At 45.0% G+C, this 17606-nt stretch overlaps 9 protein-coding genes across 9 annotated transcripts; 4 read left to right on the forward strand and 5 right to left on the reverse strand.

The window, feature by feature from the left end:
* Positions 1-1142: 1142 nt before the first annotated feature.
* GGS22DRAFT_191439 (Ribonuclease/ribotoxin) lies at positions 1143-1674 on the reverse strand (the record flags this gene model as incomplete). The annotated part of the gene is made up of 2 exons (XM_047965123.1): positions 1143-1390; positions 1467-1674. The coding sequence occupies 2 exons, from the start codon at positions 1672-1674 to the stop codon at positions 1143-1145; spliced, it is 456 nt and encodes a 151-aa protein (XP_047816104.1).
* Positions 1675-2856: 1182 nt separating this feature from the next.
* Positions 2857-3848, forward strand: GGS22DRAFT_191440 (uncharacterized protein; the record flags this gene model as incomplete). The annotated part of the gene is made up of 2 exons (XM_047965124.1): positions 2857-3316; positions 3376-3848. 2 exons carry the CDS (start codon positions 2857-2859, stop codon positions 3846-3848), a joined length of 933 nt encoding a protein of 310 aa, XP_047816105.1.
* An 830-nt stretch (positions 3849-4678) lies between these two features.
* Positions 4679-5059, forward strand: GGS22DRAFT_191441 (uncharacterized protein; the record flags this gene model as incomplete). Its single annotated transcript, XM_047965125.1, has 2 exons — positions 4679-4802; positions 4872-5059. The coding sequence occupies 2 exons, from the start codon at positions 4679-4681 to the stop codon at positions 5057-5059; spliced, it is 312 nt and encodes a 103-aa protein (XP_047816106.1).
* Positions 5060-5476: 417 nt separating this feature from the next.
* Positions 5477-6073, reverse strand: GGS22DRAFT_191442 (uncharacterized protein; the record flags this gene model as incomplete). Its single annotated transcript, XM_047965126.1, has 1 exon — positions 5477-6073. One exon carries the CDS (start codon positions 6071-6073, stop codon positions 5477-5479), a length of 597 nt encoding a protein of 198 aa, XP_047816107.1.
* Positions 6074-7477: 1404 nt separating this feature from the next.
* Positions 7478-7915, reverse strand: GGS22DRAFT_191443 (uncharacterized protein; the record flags this gene model as incomplete). Its single annotated transcript, XM_047965127.1, has 1 exon — positions 7478-7915. The coding sequence occupies one exon, from the start codon at positions 7913-7915 to the stop codon at positions 7478-7480; it is 438 nt and encodes a 145-aa protein (XP_047816108.1).
* A 2613-nt stretch (positions 7916-10528) lies between these two features.
* GGS22DRAFT_170586 (uncharacterized protein) lies at positions 10529-12822 on the reverse strand. The gene is made up of 2 exons (XM_047962463.1): positions 12620-12822; positions 10529-12533 (listed from the first exon to the last, which is right to left on the reverse strand). The coding sequence occupies exon 2, from the start codon at positions 12345-12347 to the stop codon at positions 10635-10637; it is 1713 nt and encodes a 570-aa protein (XP_047816109.1). The 5' UTR covers positions 12348-12533; positions 12620-12822; the 3' UTR covers positions 10529-10634.
* Positions 12823-13081: 259 nt separating this feature from the next.
* GGS22DRAFT_49825 (class II aaRS and biotin synthetase) lies at positions 13082-15109 on the forward strand. Its single transcript, XM_047967255.1, has one exon. The coding sequence runs from the start codon at positions 13190-13192 to the stop codon at positions 14681-14683; it is 1494 nt and encodes a 497-aa protein (XP_047816110.1). The 5' UTR covers positions 13082-13189; the 3' UTR covers positions 14684-15109.
* Positions 14677-15709, reverse strand: GGS22DRAFT_170590 (uncharacterized protein). Its single transcript, XM_047962464.1, has 3 exons — positions 15246-15709; positions 14976-15174; positions 14677-14900 (listed from the first exon to the last, which is right to left on the reverse strand). Exons 1-3 carry the CDS (start codon positions 15361-15363, stop codon positions 14810-14812), a joined length of 408 nt encoding a protein of 135 aa, XP_047816111.1. The 5' UTR covers positions 15364-15709; the 3' UTR covers positions 14677-14809.
* On the forward strand, positions 15710-17349 carry GGS22DRAFT_170595 (Maf/Ham1). The gene has a single exon (XM_047962465.1). It carries the CDS (start codon positions 16233-16235, stop codon positions 17127-17129), a length of 897 nt encoding a protein of 298 aa, XP_047816112.1. The 5' UTR covers positions 15710-16232; the 3' UTR covers positions 17130-17349.
* Positions 17350-17606: the final 257 nt, after the last annotated feature.

Consider the following 17606-nt stretch of genomic DNA (forward strand, 5'->3'; position numbering starts at 1 on the left):
CCCATCCTCTATCGATGGTCAAGCAAAAGCCAACGTACATGCAATTTCCTTGATTTCAATGCCCAAACTCAATACGAAGAAAGATGTTAGGCTACATATCCATCATGCCTACATAGGTTAAATTACGCATTTAGATAGCCACGTTGTGTTTTTCTCTTGGTTTCGATAGACAGCAGTTGCGATTCGTGCCACGACAAATCATATACGTGCATCTCAATGGCTCCATTGAGCACGGTTAAAAAACTGCACAATTTTACCTTTACTCGAGTGTTTCTCTATAATTCGTGGCGGGTGGCGTGTTGCCTATATACGCAACACCTGCCCTGTGTAGGAATCTTCGGACGCATCACCTTGCATGATTGAAAGTTATTTTTCATGCTATGCTTGACTCATTTCATATGCCATGTACTCGAATGCCACCCACAAACTTCGCCTCTCTACTTCGCAGCGCCTCAATAACCTTGATGTCATAACCAAGCGTTAAGGGGATATTTTTAATAGCGATTACTCATTCGATTAGGCCTCTGCTTGCTTCATGTGTGCGATATCGACCTAGGGGTTCGGAAGCGCCATAGGGCTTACAATGATCGAAATATCTATTCAATTTCAATCTTTATCCTTGGATAAAAGTATTGACACTGCGAATCTAACTATGGATTGAACTAGGACCTTATCTGAATAGAGACCGAGGAAATCATGTCGCCACATCGAACCGAGGAAAGGCGGATTGACATCACGAATCAAACCTGCCAGTAAAATTCGAAGGACAGGCAATGAACGCATTCATCGTATTTAGGTTGAATTGAACGTATAAAATTCACACGAGAATTTTGGTGCGATGATCTTTCTATGTCAATGAGGGTATCTTTCAGAGCGAATTGCTGACTAATACGAACCCCTTTATCGCGTCGAACACATTATGTATCACCGGCCACCATAATATAGCCCCAACTCAAGAAAAATATACATCTAGAGATGTCTTTGACGCATTATCCAGTGAGTTTTGAAACCCAATTTTATTCAAGATATAGTTATATGAGATCAACTTCTAAGTCCCTATACAACACCCCCTGTTTCCACAACTCCAGATTGATACCGCCTCAACTTGTATCTCTTTCTAGAAAGCTACAACACCGCCATTCTCAGGTGCACTTAACGAAGAGTCTACGAGAAGCCGCGCCGGTATGGGTGATCAGGTAGCACGGGGTCCAGCTGTTGCTTGCTGGGTTACTTGATCCGAACACAACACGGTCCGCATCCGGCCAACCTCCGCTGTATAAAACCCCACCGGGAAGAATGGGAAATTCCTGGAACTCCAATCCAGCACAAGGGGATGGGTCGACCTCGGGTCTTGTAGGTAGTCCATTACGGAACTCGTGCGGATACGGGGCTATATAAAATAGTCAGCCTTATGATATCTTCCCTGGATATATACCTCGTTATGTCAAAGGTAAAGAGTCACTTACTACTACCAAATAGGGCGGACTGTCCTGTTTGCTTGAATTGGATCCCACGGTTGAAGGCATCCTGGACCTGAGCCTGTGTGTAGTGTTTACCGCCACAATTCCAGTCCCTGATTTGACGTTTAACAAGTTCGGTCTCATTTCCGATAGGACTTGCAAGTACTGCAGTTGAGGCCATAGCCAAGAAACTGATAAAACTGGAGGCAATCATCTTTCTGTTTTGTTGTGGGTGTAGTTTGTTGCTATGTAAGGAGGTTGGAATGTGTGTGAATAGGAACACTTCAGGAAGGTAGATAGGAAGATATCATCGTCATTTATATTGTTCGGATTTGTTCTCACGCCGTAGTATCCTCACTCTGATAGTAGGAAGCAATTATAGAACGTAATGATAATTCGGTGAGACTCAAAAGTGGGATAGACAAAGTACTATTCCCGATACATCTTGAACTTGATCATTACTTTGTTATCTATCTACCTAGGTTAGCAGGTGCCTGTAACTACTGATCATGGGTTTCATCTTGACATCTCCCAACATACGAATTTCCATGATCATTCCACAATCTACGTTACCCAGTACCTCCGCCTAAGCGATCTCCTTCCAAAATACTTCAGCCCATGGTTCTTGACAATTAGGACTATTAGATGTTGACGCCAACCTCACACCTAACCCATGTAGGCTAGGGTATAAGAGGTCCTTACTAAGAGCCTCACATAGGACTTTTCAGATTTTTAGCATATATGGACATGATTGATACCCTAGATGACAAAGAATATATTAGTATTAATAATAAATATGCGCTGGGGAATACTTATTTGGTTATTCTTATTTGTAAATCCTCGTCTACGAAGGTTCTGGCCAAAAGTTTGGGCCGTCAGCAATGCCCTTTGCACAGTGCATGATGAGGTACCTAAGCAATCAAATTCTACTGTTTAAGGCCCACACTAAAGCCAAGACCTGATAGTGATATACCCACTAAATTCCAATGGATAACCGCTATAATTTAAGCCTTCCTAATGAACGTAGCCGCTGTAGAAAAGCGCTACATAGTGAGAGAGTCTCTCAGTTCACACGGCTTTGGACCATCAGCACCTGCAGCGTGTGGTCCTAATTCTCGGCCCGAACCTTCGTAGACATAGTGAATAGCTAGAATTTACCTCATATGGACCCGGTATTGGCGGATAAACGGAAGGTGACATCTTTAATAACCCATGATGGTTGCTGACGAAAAAGGGGAGGGTGGATATGGGTGCTTACGTAATAAGCACAACACGTCTACTCTCCCCATTCCTAACGTCTTCATTCAAACTTCAATTCACAAGTACGACCCCAAAAATATTTAAAAAATAATGAAAAGTTCATGGCAACGGATTTAAGAACTTAATATTATTCAAAATGGAAAACCAACAGCTGAAGACAGTATCCAACATGTCGTCAGAGTGGGCGAATTGGGAACGCGAATTGATCCGAAAGAACAGCCTACACAATACAGGAGATATAATCCAGCCTTCTTCTTTTCAAGAATTCGGGATCCAGCTGGTTGCTGATATCATGGATGGATCTAAATATGCGAACAATAAAGTCGTCGAAGAAATTTTCGATCAGATGGTCAAATCTGGCCAGCCCCTGGAGGGCCCATGGCATGAATTCCACCCTTTCATCTTTTCGGCGGCAATGTCTACATCAAATGACTATTGTCAAAAGAACCTTGTTGCATTGGTAATAGCTCTAGCAAAATTCCCTGGAAGGCAGGCAATTACCAATCCCAGTAAGGATGAAGTCAATATTTCTAAAGCTGAAAGTCTTTTCTCGGATCTAACCGGCTTTGGCATGATGGCTCGAGAATATTGGAATGGTGAGTAGAACCTTACGATGCTTGTACTATTTCATTTTGACTCAACTGACTGTCTTAAGGTCCTGGGCTGTTGCTTCACGCGTATGGATCTCATGAAGCTGCTCAGAAAGCATGGGTTAACCTACACCGGTTCATGGCACATCTGAGCTGTGCACAGATGAGAGATCCCACCGACTCACTAGATGAGTGGGTTGAAGATTTCGGTTTATGGGCTATTGCTGAGGGGTTGGAGGATCAAGAAGGTGTGAAAGAATGGGCAGAAGCAGCTGCTGCTTGGCTGCTCATCGCGGGTAGAGATATCTACAACGACCCAACATGGGGTCGCCGTGACGGTAACAAGGCCCCTGGTGTTCCTCTACGCGATGGGCCTTTGTGGGATTGTAGATTAGCTAATGGGGCTACACAAGAGTCTCGTTGGGAATTTTGGAAATTTCGTTTGCAGGAACTCACTAAACAAGCTGCAGATGCAGCGGTAAGAAACTCGGCTCAGCATGCATTAGAGGCTATGAAGAGGCATGAATCACCTGCTTAGATATTTTAGGGGAGATCTATTATAGCATAATTCCTATTTCTGTCCGCTAAATAATCTTCATCGTTGACTCGATCATGAAACTTCCGAAACCCGTTGTACTACTATGAAGCGCTCACCATTTGGCACCCGATAGTAATAGAATACCTCAACTTAGGCACCCTTGTATTCGATAATTAGATACCTACCAATATTTTCCATGGAAAATCCTTCGTCTCCTCATCCATCTAACAATATCACGAACCCATGATCTGGTAAATGCTCCGCTCGGCGATGATTCTCGGGGATCAGATAAATTTCATATATGGCCTTAGTCATGCACCTAGTTAACGGAGATACAGAAGAGTTCCGTGTCGGCGTTAGTATGAATGAAAAATGACTATCATAGCAAATTGCCGAAGTTCAGCTCCATTAGCAAAAATGCTGAGATCATCACCTGTTTTAGCTAAGGCGACATACCCACACGGTCTGAGTAACGACCTACTTTAAACCTATTGAAATATGGCAAAGTGGATCATAACATGAAAGGCGTGTTGAATCCATGGTAGTTTCGACCCCGCGTAGGCTTCACTTGCGCCCTTGTATAGGGGTAAAAATAGTTGACAACTACAAACTCTCTACACCGCAATATGGGGGCGTTTACAAGGAGAAATTCCCGAGGTTCATTTCGGTTCATACCAACTAGAGTACAGTTTGGTAATAGAAGAAAATATATAAGGACGGTCGTAAGACCTTTGTCAGTGTCTGTTCCTGCATCATCATCAACAACTACTCGAGCTCTCCAACTTGACAACTCCTTTATCAAGATATTCCAATTCGAAACATTCATCACCATGTTCTCCTTCAGGATCGCATTCGCCATCGTCATGGCTATCACATCCGTCAATGCTCTCCCCAAAAGCGACGATATCAGTGTTGACAACTGCAGAAACCATATCGGCGATTGTTTCTCAAACGGTAATTACCAATCATTTCAAATAACTTCAAACCCCTGCATAGAAGCTAACAGTTAAATGTTTAATTCAGGCTGCGCTGGTGTCTTCTCCTTCCCCGGTGATACCATTGGATCTTGCACTGCAGGCACCTTCAACGGCTGCCCTTGTGAGAAATGTGGTAGTGGTCACGGCTTCACTGGTGGCTGCGAGGACAATGGATGTGGTGGCGTCCAGGGAATCTGCTCGGCTGGGCAATACCAGGGTTGCCACTGTGTATAGAGAAGGATGGGAGGAGTGGTGGTTTATTTTGTCCTTGAAGAGAAGGGAAGCATATAAGGGGTAAATTTAGGTATTATTCGTCCGCTCGTTTATTTATAGGTATAGAACATTTTGGGGAACAATTGCAATTTACCTATAAAATGTGTTACACAGTATTCATTAAATCGCACTTCACATTCCGAAATTTACCGTCGTTGTCAACTGCTACTTCCGTAGATTTTTTGCGGTCTTCTTGTGTGAGAATTTCCTCTAGACTGTTTTAATTAATCTGACAGTACTTTTATGGGAGGTCCCCAAGACTCCTGAAATAGTAGGTTACCCCTATTCCTAGCGCCATATCCCCCACCAAAACTCCAGATGCATCGAGAGAATCATAATGAACTCTTGTTTTAATTAATATCGCACCTGAAATCAGAATCACCTAGAGACCTTGACCTTCCTGGTTCTGATCTTCGCAAGCAGGTCTTGAGAACCATTACTATTCTCTTTCTCGATGATCAAGTATAAGTAGTAATGGCCTGTAGAATGGATAGCGACTTCTAAAAGTTGAATGTGTTGTAAATTCAATATATCCCAGCTATTCGCTGCCAAACCTTGACATTTACCTCCTCTAACAGTTAGGCGGGCGTCAGTATTAGAGGTTGTCTGGGCTTGAGTGCTGAGGGCTTCGCTGTCTTCGTACTTGATATAGAATTTTGACGGGGGTCCGACAGAATCTACGGCACCTGGTAAATGGCGCCCTGTTTCGTCTCGATAAGGTTGGATATCAATGTTCAAATTGAACTTTTCTCCTTTGCGAACATTGATAGATCTGCCCGAACATTTTGCGTGTGTTATAGATTCAGATTGAGGGTCTGAGGCTACCACTATTGTTTGGGGGCTCGTAACTTCCTTGGCGACTAGGGTCACGATAATCTTCTCCGTCAAGTTTGCTTCACTCCTTGGTGGTGGCAGCGAAGTGTACCAAGAGCTCAATTGCGAGGGCCGGCTGGAAGGGCCTGTTCGTCGACTCATAATGAAGATTACAGACTTTCTCAAGTTTTTGGAGTCCTGTTTTATAGGGTTGGCGATGCAGCTGTCAAGATTTTGTAGATAAATCGGAACATGCCAGATAATTCTGATGTGCATTGGGATTTAAATAAGATCAATAGGCCAAGAAAATTTAGAGAACACGCTCCTAGTATTTTCCTTTAAAATATCATTCTCGTTTTTTTTGACATGACACCTACCTTGTATGTTTTCTTGTATGTTGCAGCCATGTGTACATCCAAGTGACAATGATATTATCTGTACTGTACGTATTTATACCTTATAAATCAGACAATGTGCTCCTGGAAGGAATATTGTGAAATGCCTCAGGCTCGTAGTCAGGAAAAACTAGGTACTTGACCAGGTAGGTGTTCAATGCGCATATTTGGATATCCTCAAGCTCCGGGGTGGCCATTTTCCAATTCTACGATGCATTAGAATCATTACCTAGTCATTATACCCCGAGGTTCAAGTTAAATCTAAGATAAATACATTGTAAGCTAATCATTCTAGTCTTTCGTGTTTCACAAATAGGGACTTGGTATCTCGCCCCTGAATGGTGATGTGCTGTACTCTGTACTCTGATAAATTATATGATGCAATATATCATAGGTATTCACTAGATAAAAGGGTTTAGACACCAACCGTGATCAGTTACAATAGCTTTATTATGATACTTTAACTGAAAAAAACGTTAGAAACTCGAATTGCAAGTCCCTCAGAAATATTACCTGGAAGGTGCTTATATAAGCATATTGATTAGTCAGCACTGACAGCATAGTCCGCGAGAGCTCCTAGAGTTGAACACGAAGATATCCTAAGCATAGCGCTCGATTACTAGTGACCTATGGATATAAAGACTCCGAAATATTGTAAATATAACGTATAATCAACTCCTTTTCTAATGTCCGGGTTTGCGTTAAAACGGGTATGTCACGAGGCGGTACCAGGAGGTATGGAAACAACAGCCTTGTTTATGCGAGGAGCTCTAAGCTACCTAGATACTCTCACTAAGTAAAGTGCACCTACAGATGAGGCCCCTTGTATGTCCTGTCCTCGGGGCTAGCGTCGAGTCCCGATCCTACTAGTCCTCCAACTACTTTCCTGCAGAGCAGACTTCTAGCAAGGTAAATGTTCAATCAATTTCTCTAAGATACTATGATTCAAACTGAGGTCAACTTCGAGGCCACTTCTGAGTAATCAAGAAGACTGGGAAATCTTAAATCCATTGTGGATAGTAGCATAGAAAGAAGCCAGTTTATTTTGCTAAAAAGACTACGACTTGCCGCCTATGATCCTAAAGCCAAACATCAATCCGTCTAGGAGAGGTAGAAACATACCGTCTCCTCAAGTCTTCTAGCGCGTATTCCCCTTATCCATCCATCACCCTTATTCAACCACAATCTCGGGGAACTCGATATCGTTGCTGATCAGGGTATCGAGGCGGATGTCATGTCGTTGACCTCCACAGTACTTCCAGATCTCTACTTCGATTCGGAAAAGGCCAGCAGAGACCATCGCGAGGTCATCGAATGTAATGGAGCGGCGGCTGTTCCAGCGCTTCTTCTTGGTGCCCGCGAGTCTCGTCTGTTCGCAATGAACGAAACCTCTTGAACCCTCTTGGTCCCACTCCAGAAGATAGATCTTCACGTAGTCGGCCTCGCCGAAAAACTCGCTACGGCGCTTGACGGTAATGGTGAACTCTTGGTTTCCTTCGAGGTTCTTGCGGTGGTTGTCGTAGATATAGAACTCGGGTGCGTCTGCTGGATAGAGAGTGTATGCCCACGGTGAAGCAGTCGATTGCTCTCCGGAGCGTTGCGATGACATCTTGGATGTTTCTTGATTGTTCCGAATAGGTATTTTTTGTCTGCTACTCAGAGAGCTTTTGAGATATTCTTATCGAATAAATCCAAACAACAAATGTTGATGGTGAATTCTTTGTCTGAGAAAAATCTTGAGAATTCCTGAGTGGTTATATAACTACTAGGTTGTAAGGAAATTGGTCGTGTCCCGAGTTAGAGCAAGTACTTACCACTTGTTGGAAGATTTTAGTAGAGTAATCACTACTTGTTCTATGTACTTGGGATTTCGAGTGAATAGGCATTGTTTGCGTTTATATATCTTGGGACTTGCCTTACGAGATAATGACACGGTACAAAAAGAGGCATAAGAGGAAGCGTTTATTAGAAAGGAGCATAACGAGCAAGGCTATGACTAACCAAAATATAGAAACAATAAAGTGTCAAACTTTATGCTGCACGAAGTAGTTTCTATTGGCCACAGCGCCGTACGTGACGTAATATTCCCCTTACTGTCACGGCTTTGCCCTGCTATTCCCTAGTTTATGCGAAGCATCATCTGAAGGTACCCTTATAATTCCTAATAAACACAAAATTTTCAACGTCCTGTGACAAGAATCGCACCTATGGAGCAGTAGTTAGCTCATCCCTCTCCCATGGCGCATATGGATCGGGGAAGACCCGGGTGCAAATCTCCGGTGGGTGCAATCACTTTTTGGGATTTTCTGTGATAATAGAGAGTCTTTCGTTCGATCCGGCGTCGATGTGATTTTTTATCATTTATTCTTTTCAATTTGTTATATCGTCGTACATCCTTCTTTATATCTTTCGTACGATAGTAAAGTCATTTTCCTCTAAATTCACCCACTTTCACTATTTTATGCCATCTCTTTTTAGAGTGATCTTTACCCATCTTCACACGATCTTCAAGGGATATTTATTAGAAATAAAATCAAGCAAATTTTAAGTTCTGCGGAATTTTCTGCGAATAGGTATCTTGTGATCATTTTGTAGTAATCCTATGCCTGCCTGCAATAGCTTCAGGCTGTCCTTTCTTGCCTCCAAACTCATGGAAATCTCATGGCGATGAAATATCTACATCCCCAATCTCCTATCTGCAAGACACCCATTCCCTTACTTTCCCTCTCCCTGATTCTTGCTGTTGCTATGGAAGGAAGAACATCCACGTTTTCCACCCTTCTGATTGCTCGTGCCGACATTTTCATGATGGCCACCACGGGTGCCAGATGCGTTCGAGCCCACCATTTCCTTATCCTTCTGGCGTTCAGTTGTGTCGACCAAATATCTTCCCCAGCTGATCACCTCGGTTTTCTGATCCGAAGGCATTGTGACCAGGCTTACTCGTTGGTCTCGAAATAATTGAGTTGGTATGTTTTTATCGTAGGGCAATAACCTTTTTTTTTTTGCTTTTATTGGCACGTATTATCCCTCTTTCTAATCCAGAAGGTAAGATCGATGGTTCTTGACTTGGTGACAATCCAATTCTTCGTGGTGTTGGGGATATCTTAAATAGTATTGAGTGCCTGGATTACTCAGTTCAGAAGTCGTGGATTGATGTTGCTTTGATTGCTGGAAGTGTATCTGCTATTTGCGAACCGTTTTCATGGAAACCGAGATTTGGATTTGGATCTGGAAGAAGGAATTATGTGAATTTACTAGGCTGGGTTTTCGGGAAGCCATTTTTGCCATTTCAAATCCCGGCTCGTCATAACGTTTCTCAGCTTCGGATGGTTCCTACTACTTTATAGCCTTGACGACTAAATGAACAACCGTTGCCTAAGAAAATCGTAAATTAACCCTGTGTATCAGCTTCTCCTATTTAGACAAGAAACCTAGTCGTCTAGACTTAGTGGAGATATATGTTACGAGAAACATAAGCAGAGGATTTAGTAAAGGCCTTTGTTAGAGCGATGTAAAATGTCTATTGTTAGCGATTACGAAATCTGAATCAAGGTCATTTTAGTATTATTAGATAAATTGTGTCACCTTTTTGTTAATTCTCTTACACACGGAGTCTTGTTAGGCACAGCCTCCTTAAGATAATCACCTTGGGTGTCACGGTTAGAGGCACAGCATACGGAACTTGTTCTCTGAAGCTCCGACGGAGTCTAATTCAGATGTTCGTTCGAATAAAGTGATAGATGAATCTCAGTACACGTGGTGGATTCTAATGTAGTTGTGATATCTATGAGATATTAGAGATGAATTAATATTTTGGTAAACTTATCTTAGTGCAAATTTCTTCCATCTCAACCCCTTTTTCTAGCCCCTCCTCCTTTTGAGTAACACCTAGGTACAATAGCCTAGCTAAACTCGCCAAGTTTTGCCCTGAAGAGGCAGTGCCTCCTAACTAATTCCTCGCACATACTTTAGTTTCCCTAAATAAATGATTATCCATGGGTTTTGTCATAGGGTTGAATATTCTTGAGTGCATACACGTTCAAGCGAAGGAGGGCTGATGAGACATGCATCACCGTGCCTTTTCCCTCTATGATCTATGCTGACATAATGGTGAGTAATACCCTACCTAGTAGCGTAAACATCTACAATCTTCCATTAGTTGCACCAAGAGTCTAGAATGTCTGGTGTACTTTAGGGCTGGGTTCATTACTTAATATTAACCCGCTATCCATATCCTATGCTGTTTACAAACTCATACTGATTCCAAAACTCCGGTTATCCATGTTCAGCAGCCTCAATTCCCATCATCACTCGTAAACTTATTATCAACCGTCAATCAAACGATCATCTTCTCTCGATCTCTGTAAAGCCTGCTGCAATCGTTCATTCTCTTCAGCCCGGATGCGGCTCCGCGCAGCCTCGAGTCTCTCGACGCCAGCATTGATAGTCTCAATGTGCACAGTTAACGGTATATCCGTCGTGTCAGCTAGGAGTTCTGGGGCGGCAACTCGATCCCTCAAGTCACTCAGCTTCGTCCGGATATCCATCAAATCGTGTATCAACTTGCTAAGTTGCCGGACCGCTGAGTTTCGCTGCGTCTCAACCTGCTGTAAAAGGCTCAGTTGACCTTTCAGGTTATGCAGGCGACGGGTGTTAGCCCCGACGAGCGTCCAGACGTCCCAGAAAACCTCGTTTTGTTTCTCCTTGACGACATTGCCTGTGCGTACAACATGTTCATTGATAAGCTCGAGGCTGCCTTCTGCCTGGTGGAGAAGGCGCATTACAGCAGTCCCTTCTAAGATCAGATTCTGGATCTTGTCTGATACTAAGGCTGTGTGCTCGATGTACTTGTCGAGAAGGACACGCTCGTCGAAACCTGGCGATTGGAATGGAGAGAAAAACCAACCGCTAAAGCGAGACATCATGTTATCATTAGCTTCACGATTCAGCGCGATGGAATCTATGTATCGTGACGTCCACCGATTGATGCTGATGACGCTATCGACTGCGCTGCCGACATGGGTATTGAACATCTGCAGATCATCGGCGCTGGCGCGGACGATTTCGATATAGTTGTCGAATTCATGTACTAACTCTGCGCGAGTTGGCAATTCGCTGAATTTAACCATTGTACGTAAGTCACGGACGGATGCTTCCGATCGTTTCATGTCCATTGGCAGCGAGACGCCCTGAGATGAATCCTCAAGCACCTTCTCAAATTGAGCTTGCACATTCATTAACTCTTCGAACTCAACCGGCGACGCGCCATCTCCCGTTCCAGATTTCAAATTTTCTGGGCAAAAAGGGAGGCTCATCATAGATACACCGGGCACTCGGCATAATGGTGCTAGCGGTGCAGCGATAGAGTTAATGAGCATGTCCTTAGCCATTATACACGCGCCAATAATCAGGTAAATGGCGAGCATGGTGGCTATTGGCCACTGTGCATAGCGGAAAGCCAATCGAATCGTGCCGAGTATCCAAGAGGCAAAGTCAAAAAGAAACTCGGGAGCGGATGATATAAACCTCGATCCAAGCGAAGGTCTCTGAGGTATGTTGGTCTCGTCATGTTGAGCACCAGGTCTTCGTGGAGTTAAATCGTTATCTACTTGACGATTACCTCGTCTCCTCGTTACCCGTGGTTCTTGCATGGCGGGATGAGTATTTCTAGAGGAGCGACGACTGTTCCGTGGTGGGCTATCAACATCAAGGGTTGGCATGAAGAATTCAGGAACAGGTGTTCGGTCTTTGTCCATAGACACGTTCCTTGGAGTAAGCGAGGGTTGAAATGGCGCCCTTCGAATGACGTTATCTTCGTCGGCCCTATCATAAAAATCGTGAATGCTGTCCTGCGATCCAACACTGAAATCCTGTGATGAATATGGTTGAGATGGCTGAGACTGGCTGCTGAATACGAGAGCGTCACCCTCAAATGGATCTTGAACTATTGCGGTATCGAAGCTGTCGTTATCGCCTCCTTCTACCATACGCCAGGAATCCTCAACAGAAAGTTTATTGCTTTGTCGGGTTCGTGCCATGTTCTAGTGAGTATTTTTATTCAAGAAATCCGATTTAGACTCTCATAGTTTCCAGCTTCCACCTGAAGATACTCGATGTGTTTGTTGGGCAGCTGGAGAGTTAGGTTCAGGTTTCTTCGACGAATTTGAAATGTCATTTAAACTCTTCAAATAAGGTTCGAATCAGTCTTGACGTGACTTCTCATCCTATTTCGTCGACAATATGAGTGACTAGGCACGGCAGGCACGAGTGTTATATACTAGTGCCAAGATCGCGGACTTCGGGTACCGACCTGATAAACAAGGATTGTAGAAATGCAGTGACTCATACAGATATCAATAGTTGAGGCATGAAATTGGTAGAGGTTAGTAGAATAGACGTAAAATTTGCACAGACCGATATTTAATATCTTAAGAGGATGCAAGTTTGATGGAGGCATCCATGCGCCTTATGAGACTTCACAGATATCGTGAAATGGTCGCGGCTGACTTGATGTCACGGGGTTAGTGCCGTGACGGGTGATTGGATCCTGTACCCTATCCAGTAATAAATACAGGTTTATACTGCTGTTGTAGAGCGATGTATGCAGTACATATGCTAGGCTACAGAGGTACGATGTGACCTAGGTACCCCGTACCGCTCATACAGATAACCCCCCACCTCGCCCACTCCCGTTAATGTTAGGGTTAGCGCAGCGTGTAAAGCTCCTAACCGTACATCCCTGTCGACATCTGATGATCCCTGTCACTTCTCCAATCTATCTGTGCGAATCAATTCTTTTGAACTTAGAATTTTTCTGACGTTTATTTCTTAGAGCTTCTCAAAGCTCGTCATGGTTTTATAGTGACGATTGATTGGCGGCATGTTCGCACGAAGCGTGGTGAGGATACACCCTCATATATTGAGATGTGTGACGCGAATACGAAGGGTCGAGTCATTAGCCCCTCCAACTCACTTATGGTTCCGGAGCTGTTCTTCACACTCAACCACGGAACTCCCACCGAAACCCCCCGCAGATCACCGAGAACTCGGCATCCAACAAGAACTGTTCGTAACCTCCAAATATAGTCCAGGCTCGCCTCTATTTCTGCCTAACGGTGCTCGAATATTCAATCGCCTCGTCGAGTTCCTTCGAAAGCAATATGGACGATATGGCTTTGACGAGGTTATTACGCCTACTATCTATAAAAAGTCGTTATGGGAGAAATCGGGTCATTTAGAACATTACGGCGATGACATGTTCACTGTGACTAGCATGTCGCCGTCAAGAAGCGATAGTGGCGGCTACAACAAAGACACAGACGAATATGGCCTTAAACCAATGAATTGCCCGGGCCATTGTCTGATATTTGCGGCCGTACATCGGGGTTATCGAGAATTACCTGTTCGATACGCCGATTTTTCACCCCTCCACAGAAACGAACTGTCCGGCGCCCTAAGTGGCTTAACTAGAGTGCGGCGTTTCCATCAAGACGATGGCCATATTTTTTGCCGACCGATACAAATTGAGGAAGAAATCAGCAAGACACTCGACTTTGTCCGTGTTGTCTACTCGACTTTGAAACTAGGTTCTTACCGATTAACACTCTCGACACGTCCTGCAGAGCATTACATCGGGACTATTGAGGAATGGGATAGCGCCGAGAATGGTCTTAAAAGAGCTCTAGACGCCTCCGGTCAAGGATGGACTATAAATGAGGGTGACGGTGCATTCTATGGACCCAAGATTGATATAATATTGAGGGACTCGGATGGCAAGGAACATCAAACAGCCACAATACAACTCGATTTCCAACTACCGAAACGATTTGGCTTAACTTACCAAGCACCAGCGCCTGAATTCGAGCGGAGAGGAGAAATCACAACCGATCAGGCCTTACTAAAACAAAATGGAAAGGTAACGCCCGTCCTCATCCACAGAGCTGTGCTAGGTTCAGTGGAGAGATTGATGGCCTTGCTCATCGAACACTACAATGGCAAGTGGCCATTTTGGTTAAATCCGAGGCAGGTGATAATACTCACAGCCCACGAGGATGCAGATGGAAAAGTGAATGAGTTAGCCAGGACTGCCCAAGCCGTCCTAATGGGTATGGATGGGCCAGCTGATGGTCCAATTGCCAACCCATTTCAATTAACGGTAGATATTGATGAAACTAGCCGAAAGTTGCCGCGCAAAGTGCAAGCAGCTATATCTAAGGGCTACGGCGTTATTGTCACCGTTGGCCCAGCCCAGGTTTCCGATGGGACTGTCACTGTCGACTTTTCAAGATTGGACAGTGCTGACACTGAACGTCGCGTGATGAAGCCAGAAGAATTATATGACATTCTCAAGAAGAAAGTTGAATCATTCGAATAATAAAAAATCGTAGACTCTGTAGTCTGCTTCAATTGATCCATTATATTCATATTAATCCCATATCTAGTCGTTTTATGATCTGAGTAAACATTGATGACAATGCCTGCGCTTTGGCCGTCATCTACATCATGAGCCCTCTCCGTCCGAACTTTTTCCTCCAAACCTTTCATGTAAATCCCTCTGCCGGGCCTCCATCCTCTCTAGAATTTTGACAGGCCTAGAAGATTGCGGTAATAGTCAATATATGTGCTATAATCTATAGGGGGGGAAACTGAAGTGAAGGGCTACTTGCTCTTTCAAGTGATCTGGGACAGTAGCTCCCCGCGTCTCGGCTTCCTCAACTAATTCGCGTCGTCGGGCAAGTTGCTCCCTCATATACTTCACCGTTTCCTTCAGTACAAAACCTTCGGAACGACCGTGGCCTTCCAGACCAGGTACGAGGTCGCAGAGGCGGTCGAACCCAGCTCTAATCGCTTCTCTGCGCTTTTGCTCTGCGAGCAGTATTAGTATCCAGAGTTATGCCGATAAAACTTCGGATGAGTATATGAGGTAGGTTAATTACCCGAGGCGATATGGTTTTGTTTCTTCTCCTCTTCGGTCAGGCGCGGCTTATCGTCCTGTGCTCCCGAATCCTGACCATTTTCTCCGCCCTGAGGAGATTTGGACCGCGGCTCTGACATTCTGCTCGAGGCAACCAAAACCCAAAATTGATAATCCCACTTCGAACAAATGTCGGTCTCCCTTGTGCGCGTAGCAGTTTTCTCAATTGTTATCTTGTATTTTTAACTAAGACGGAAGTCCCGACAAACTCTACTCGCGGATGTCTAAGCCAAGTATCTGAAGACATGAGACAAGTGCTGGATGGAACAGTTTGCTAATGGCCTGTGATTGTTGTGTAGACTTGAGATCCCCGGCGCACACATCTTACAGGGGATCGGGACGGGAGGATGTGTTCGTCAGGAATATAGATAAGATTGCTCCGAGATGCCCGCCGTTTGAGATCGGGATGTAAGTTATGATAAATTTAATGAGATTTAACTTTTTGGTTTCATTTACAAATGGCATCTCAGCTCGAGAAGTGCATGTGACACTCTCGGCCCCACTAGTCAATGACGGATATCCCTGTCCATCACGTTCCATAAAAGAAGCTTGAGCTTGCAGTTTCCAGCCCCAGCTGAGCCACGGGAAGCTCTGGATTCCGTAATCCGTCATACCTTCTTGTACCTTCGTACTCACACGATCAATTGATAAGCTAAAGCTAAAAGTTGTGACGCAGCTTCCCCGGACCTACACCCTGAACCCCACTGGCCCTTCCAACGTTTCCAACGTTTCGAACCTACGATTAACTTTCCATTGACTTCCCTTCCGTCTTTGACAAAGTCGATCAGAATTCCAGAAACTCCGGTCCGACTTCTATTTATCTTCATCTTCCCCCATATCAAGTTTCTCTAACCCATATATTAACATCAATTTCGATCCTTCCTTCAAAATCAGCACTCCTCGCACCTCCTTAACTCTCAACCCCTATTCCCCCATACCAACCACAACAATGGACGACGACAAAAAACAGCCTCTCCTCCAACCCACCCCCTCCGACCCTCCCCCAGACTACGAAACCGCCGCAGGCGAGCAAATCCCCACACACCCCCTCCCAATCCGCCCTCCCCCCGTCCGACGACCACCAGGCTCCCTCCTCGACCTCCCGATCCTAAAATACATGCGCACGCACCGCACAATCCTCGCCTCCTCCTCCCCGCGCCGCCGCGCCCTACTCTCCCAACTCGGGCTGCCGAATCTCGAAATCCGACCCAGCACCAAACCCGAAGACCTATCCAAAGCCGAGCTCGGGCCTTGGGCCTACGTCTCCGCCACCGCGCAGCAAAAAGCGCTCGACGTATACGCCGCCCTAATCGCCGAAGCAGCAGAGAACCAAGCCTCCACCACCACTTCCACCAGTATCGACGACACCAACCGCCGAGACCCGGACTTGGTAATCGCAGCCGACACGGTGATCGTAACGCGGGAAGGCGTGGTGTTAGAAAAACCGACATCAGAAGTCTCGCACGTGAAGATGCTGCGCCATTTGCGAGACACAAGATCGCACAAAGTGCTCACAGCGATCTGCTGCGTGGCGCCACGAGCGGACGCGGCGCACCCGGGGTATGCGATGGCGTCGTATGTGGAGGAGACGAAGGTGTTGTTCGCGCGGGAGATGGACGGGTTGCCGGATGATGTGATCGAGGCGTATGTGCGGACGCGCGAGGGTGCGGATAAGGCGGGCGGGTATGCGGTGCAGGGTTTAGCGGGTGCGTTGCTAGTTGAGAAGGTGGATGGGGCGGTGGATAATGTGGTGGGGTTGCCGGTGCGGAAGACGTTGCAGTTGTGTGAGAAGGTGGTTTTTAGGCAGGATGAGACGAGTGAGGGGGAGGAGGAGGAGGATGAGTGAGGGGTTGTATCGAGGTATACAGGTGTAGGTGTCAAAAGTTTAAAGATCATAAGAGGATACGGCTAGGTACCTACCTAGACTCAGGCTTTAAAATTAAAACGGATTTAGTCGACGTAGAGGGAGGGAATATAATGACAATAGATGACATACATATCAATGGACACAGATGGCGGACCTTTGGTGGTATGTACAATTTTTATGATTGATATATACTATGCAAATAGAAGCAGTTTTGCGACAATGAAGTCTTCCAAAAGTGTAAGCCCAACCATGATACGCCTTTAAGCAAATCCCAACGATAAAATCAAAAACCCGTGATTTTCAGTAAGGTACAATGTCTGGCGACAAGGGCAAGATCATGAGTCGCCCAGTCATCGACATCTTCAGCAATGATCCAGTCCTGTTTGTCCTGTCCTGTCTTGTTTTGTTCTGCAACTCAATACAAATATCTATAGCCCATATAACCCGAACACCTAA

Source organism: Annulohypoxylon maeteangense (assembly GCF_022496945.1).
Source record: "Annulohypoxylon maeteangense strain CBS 123835 unplaced genomic scaffold GGS22scaffold_16, whole genome shotgun sequence".
NCBI classification, from domain to species: Eukaryota; Fungi; Ascomycota; class Sordariomycetes; order Xylariales; family Hypoxylaceae; genus Annulohypoxylon; species Annulohypoxylon maeteangense.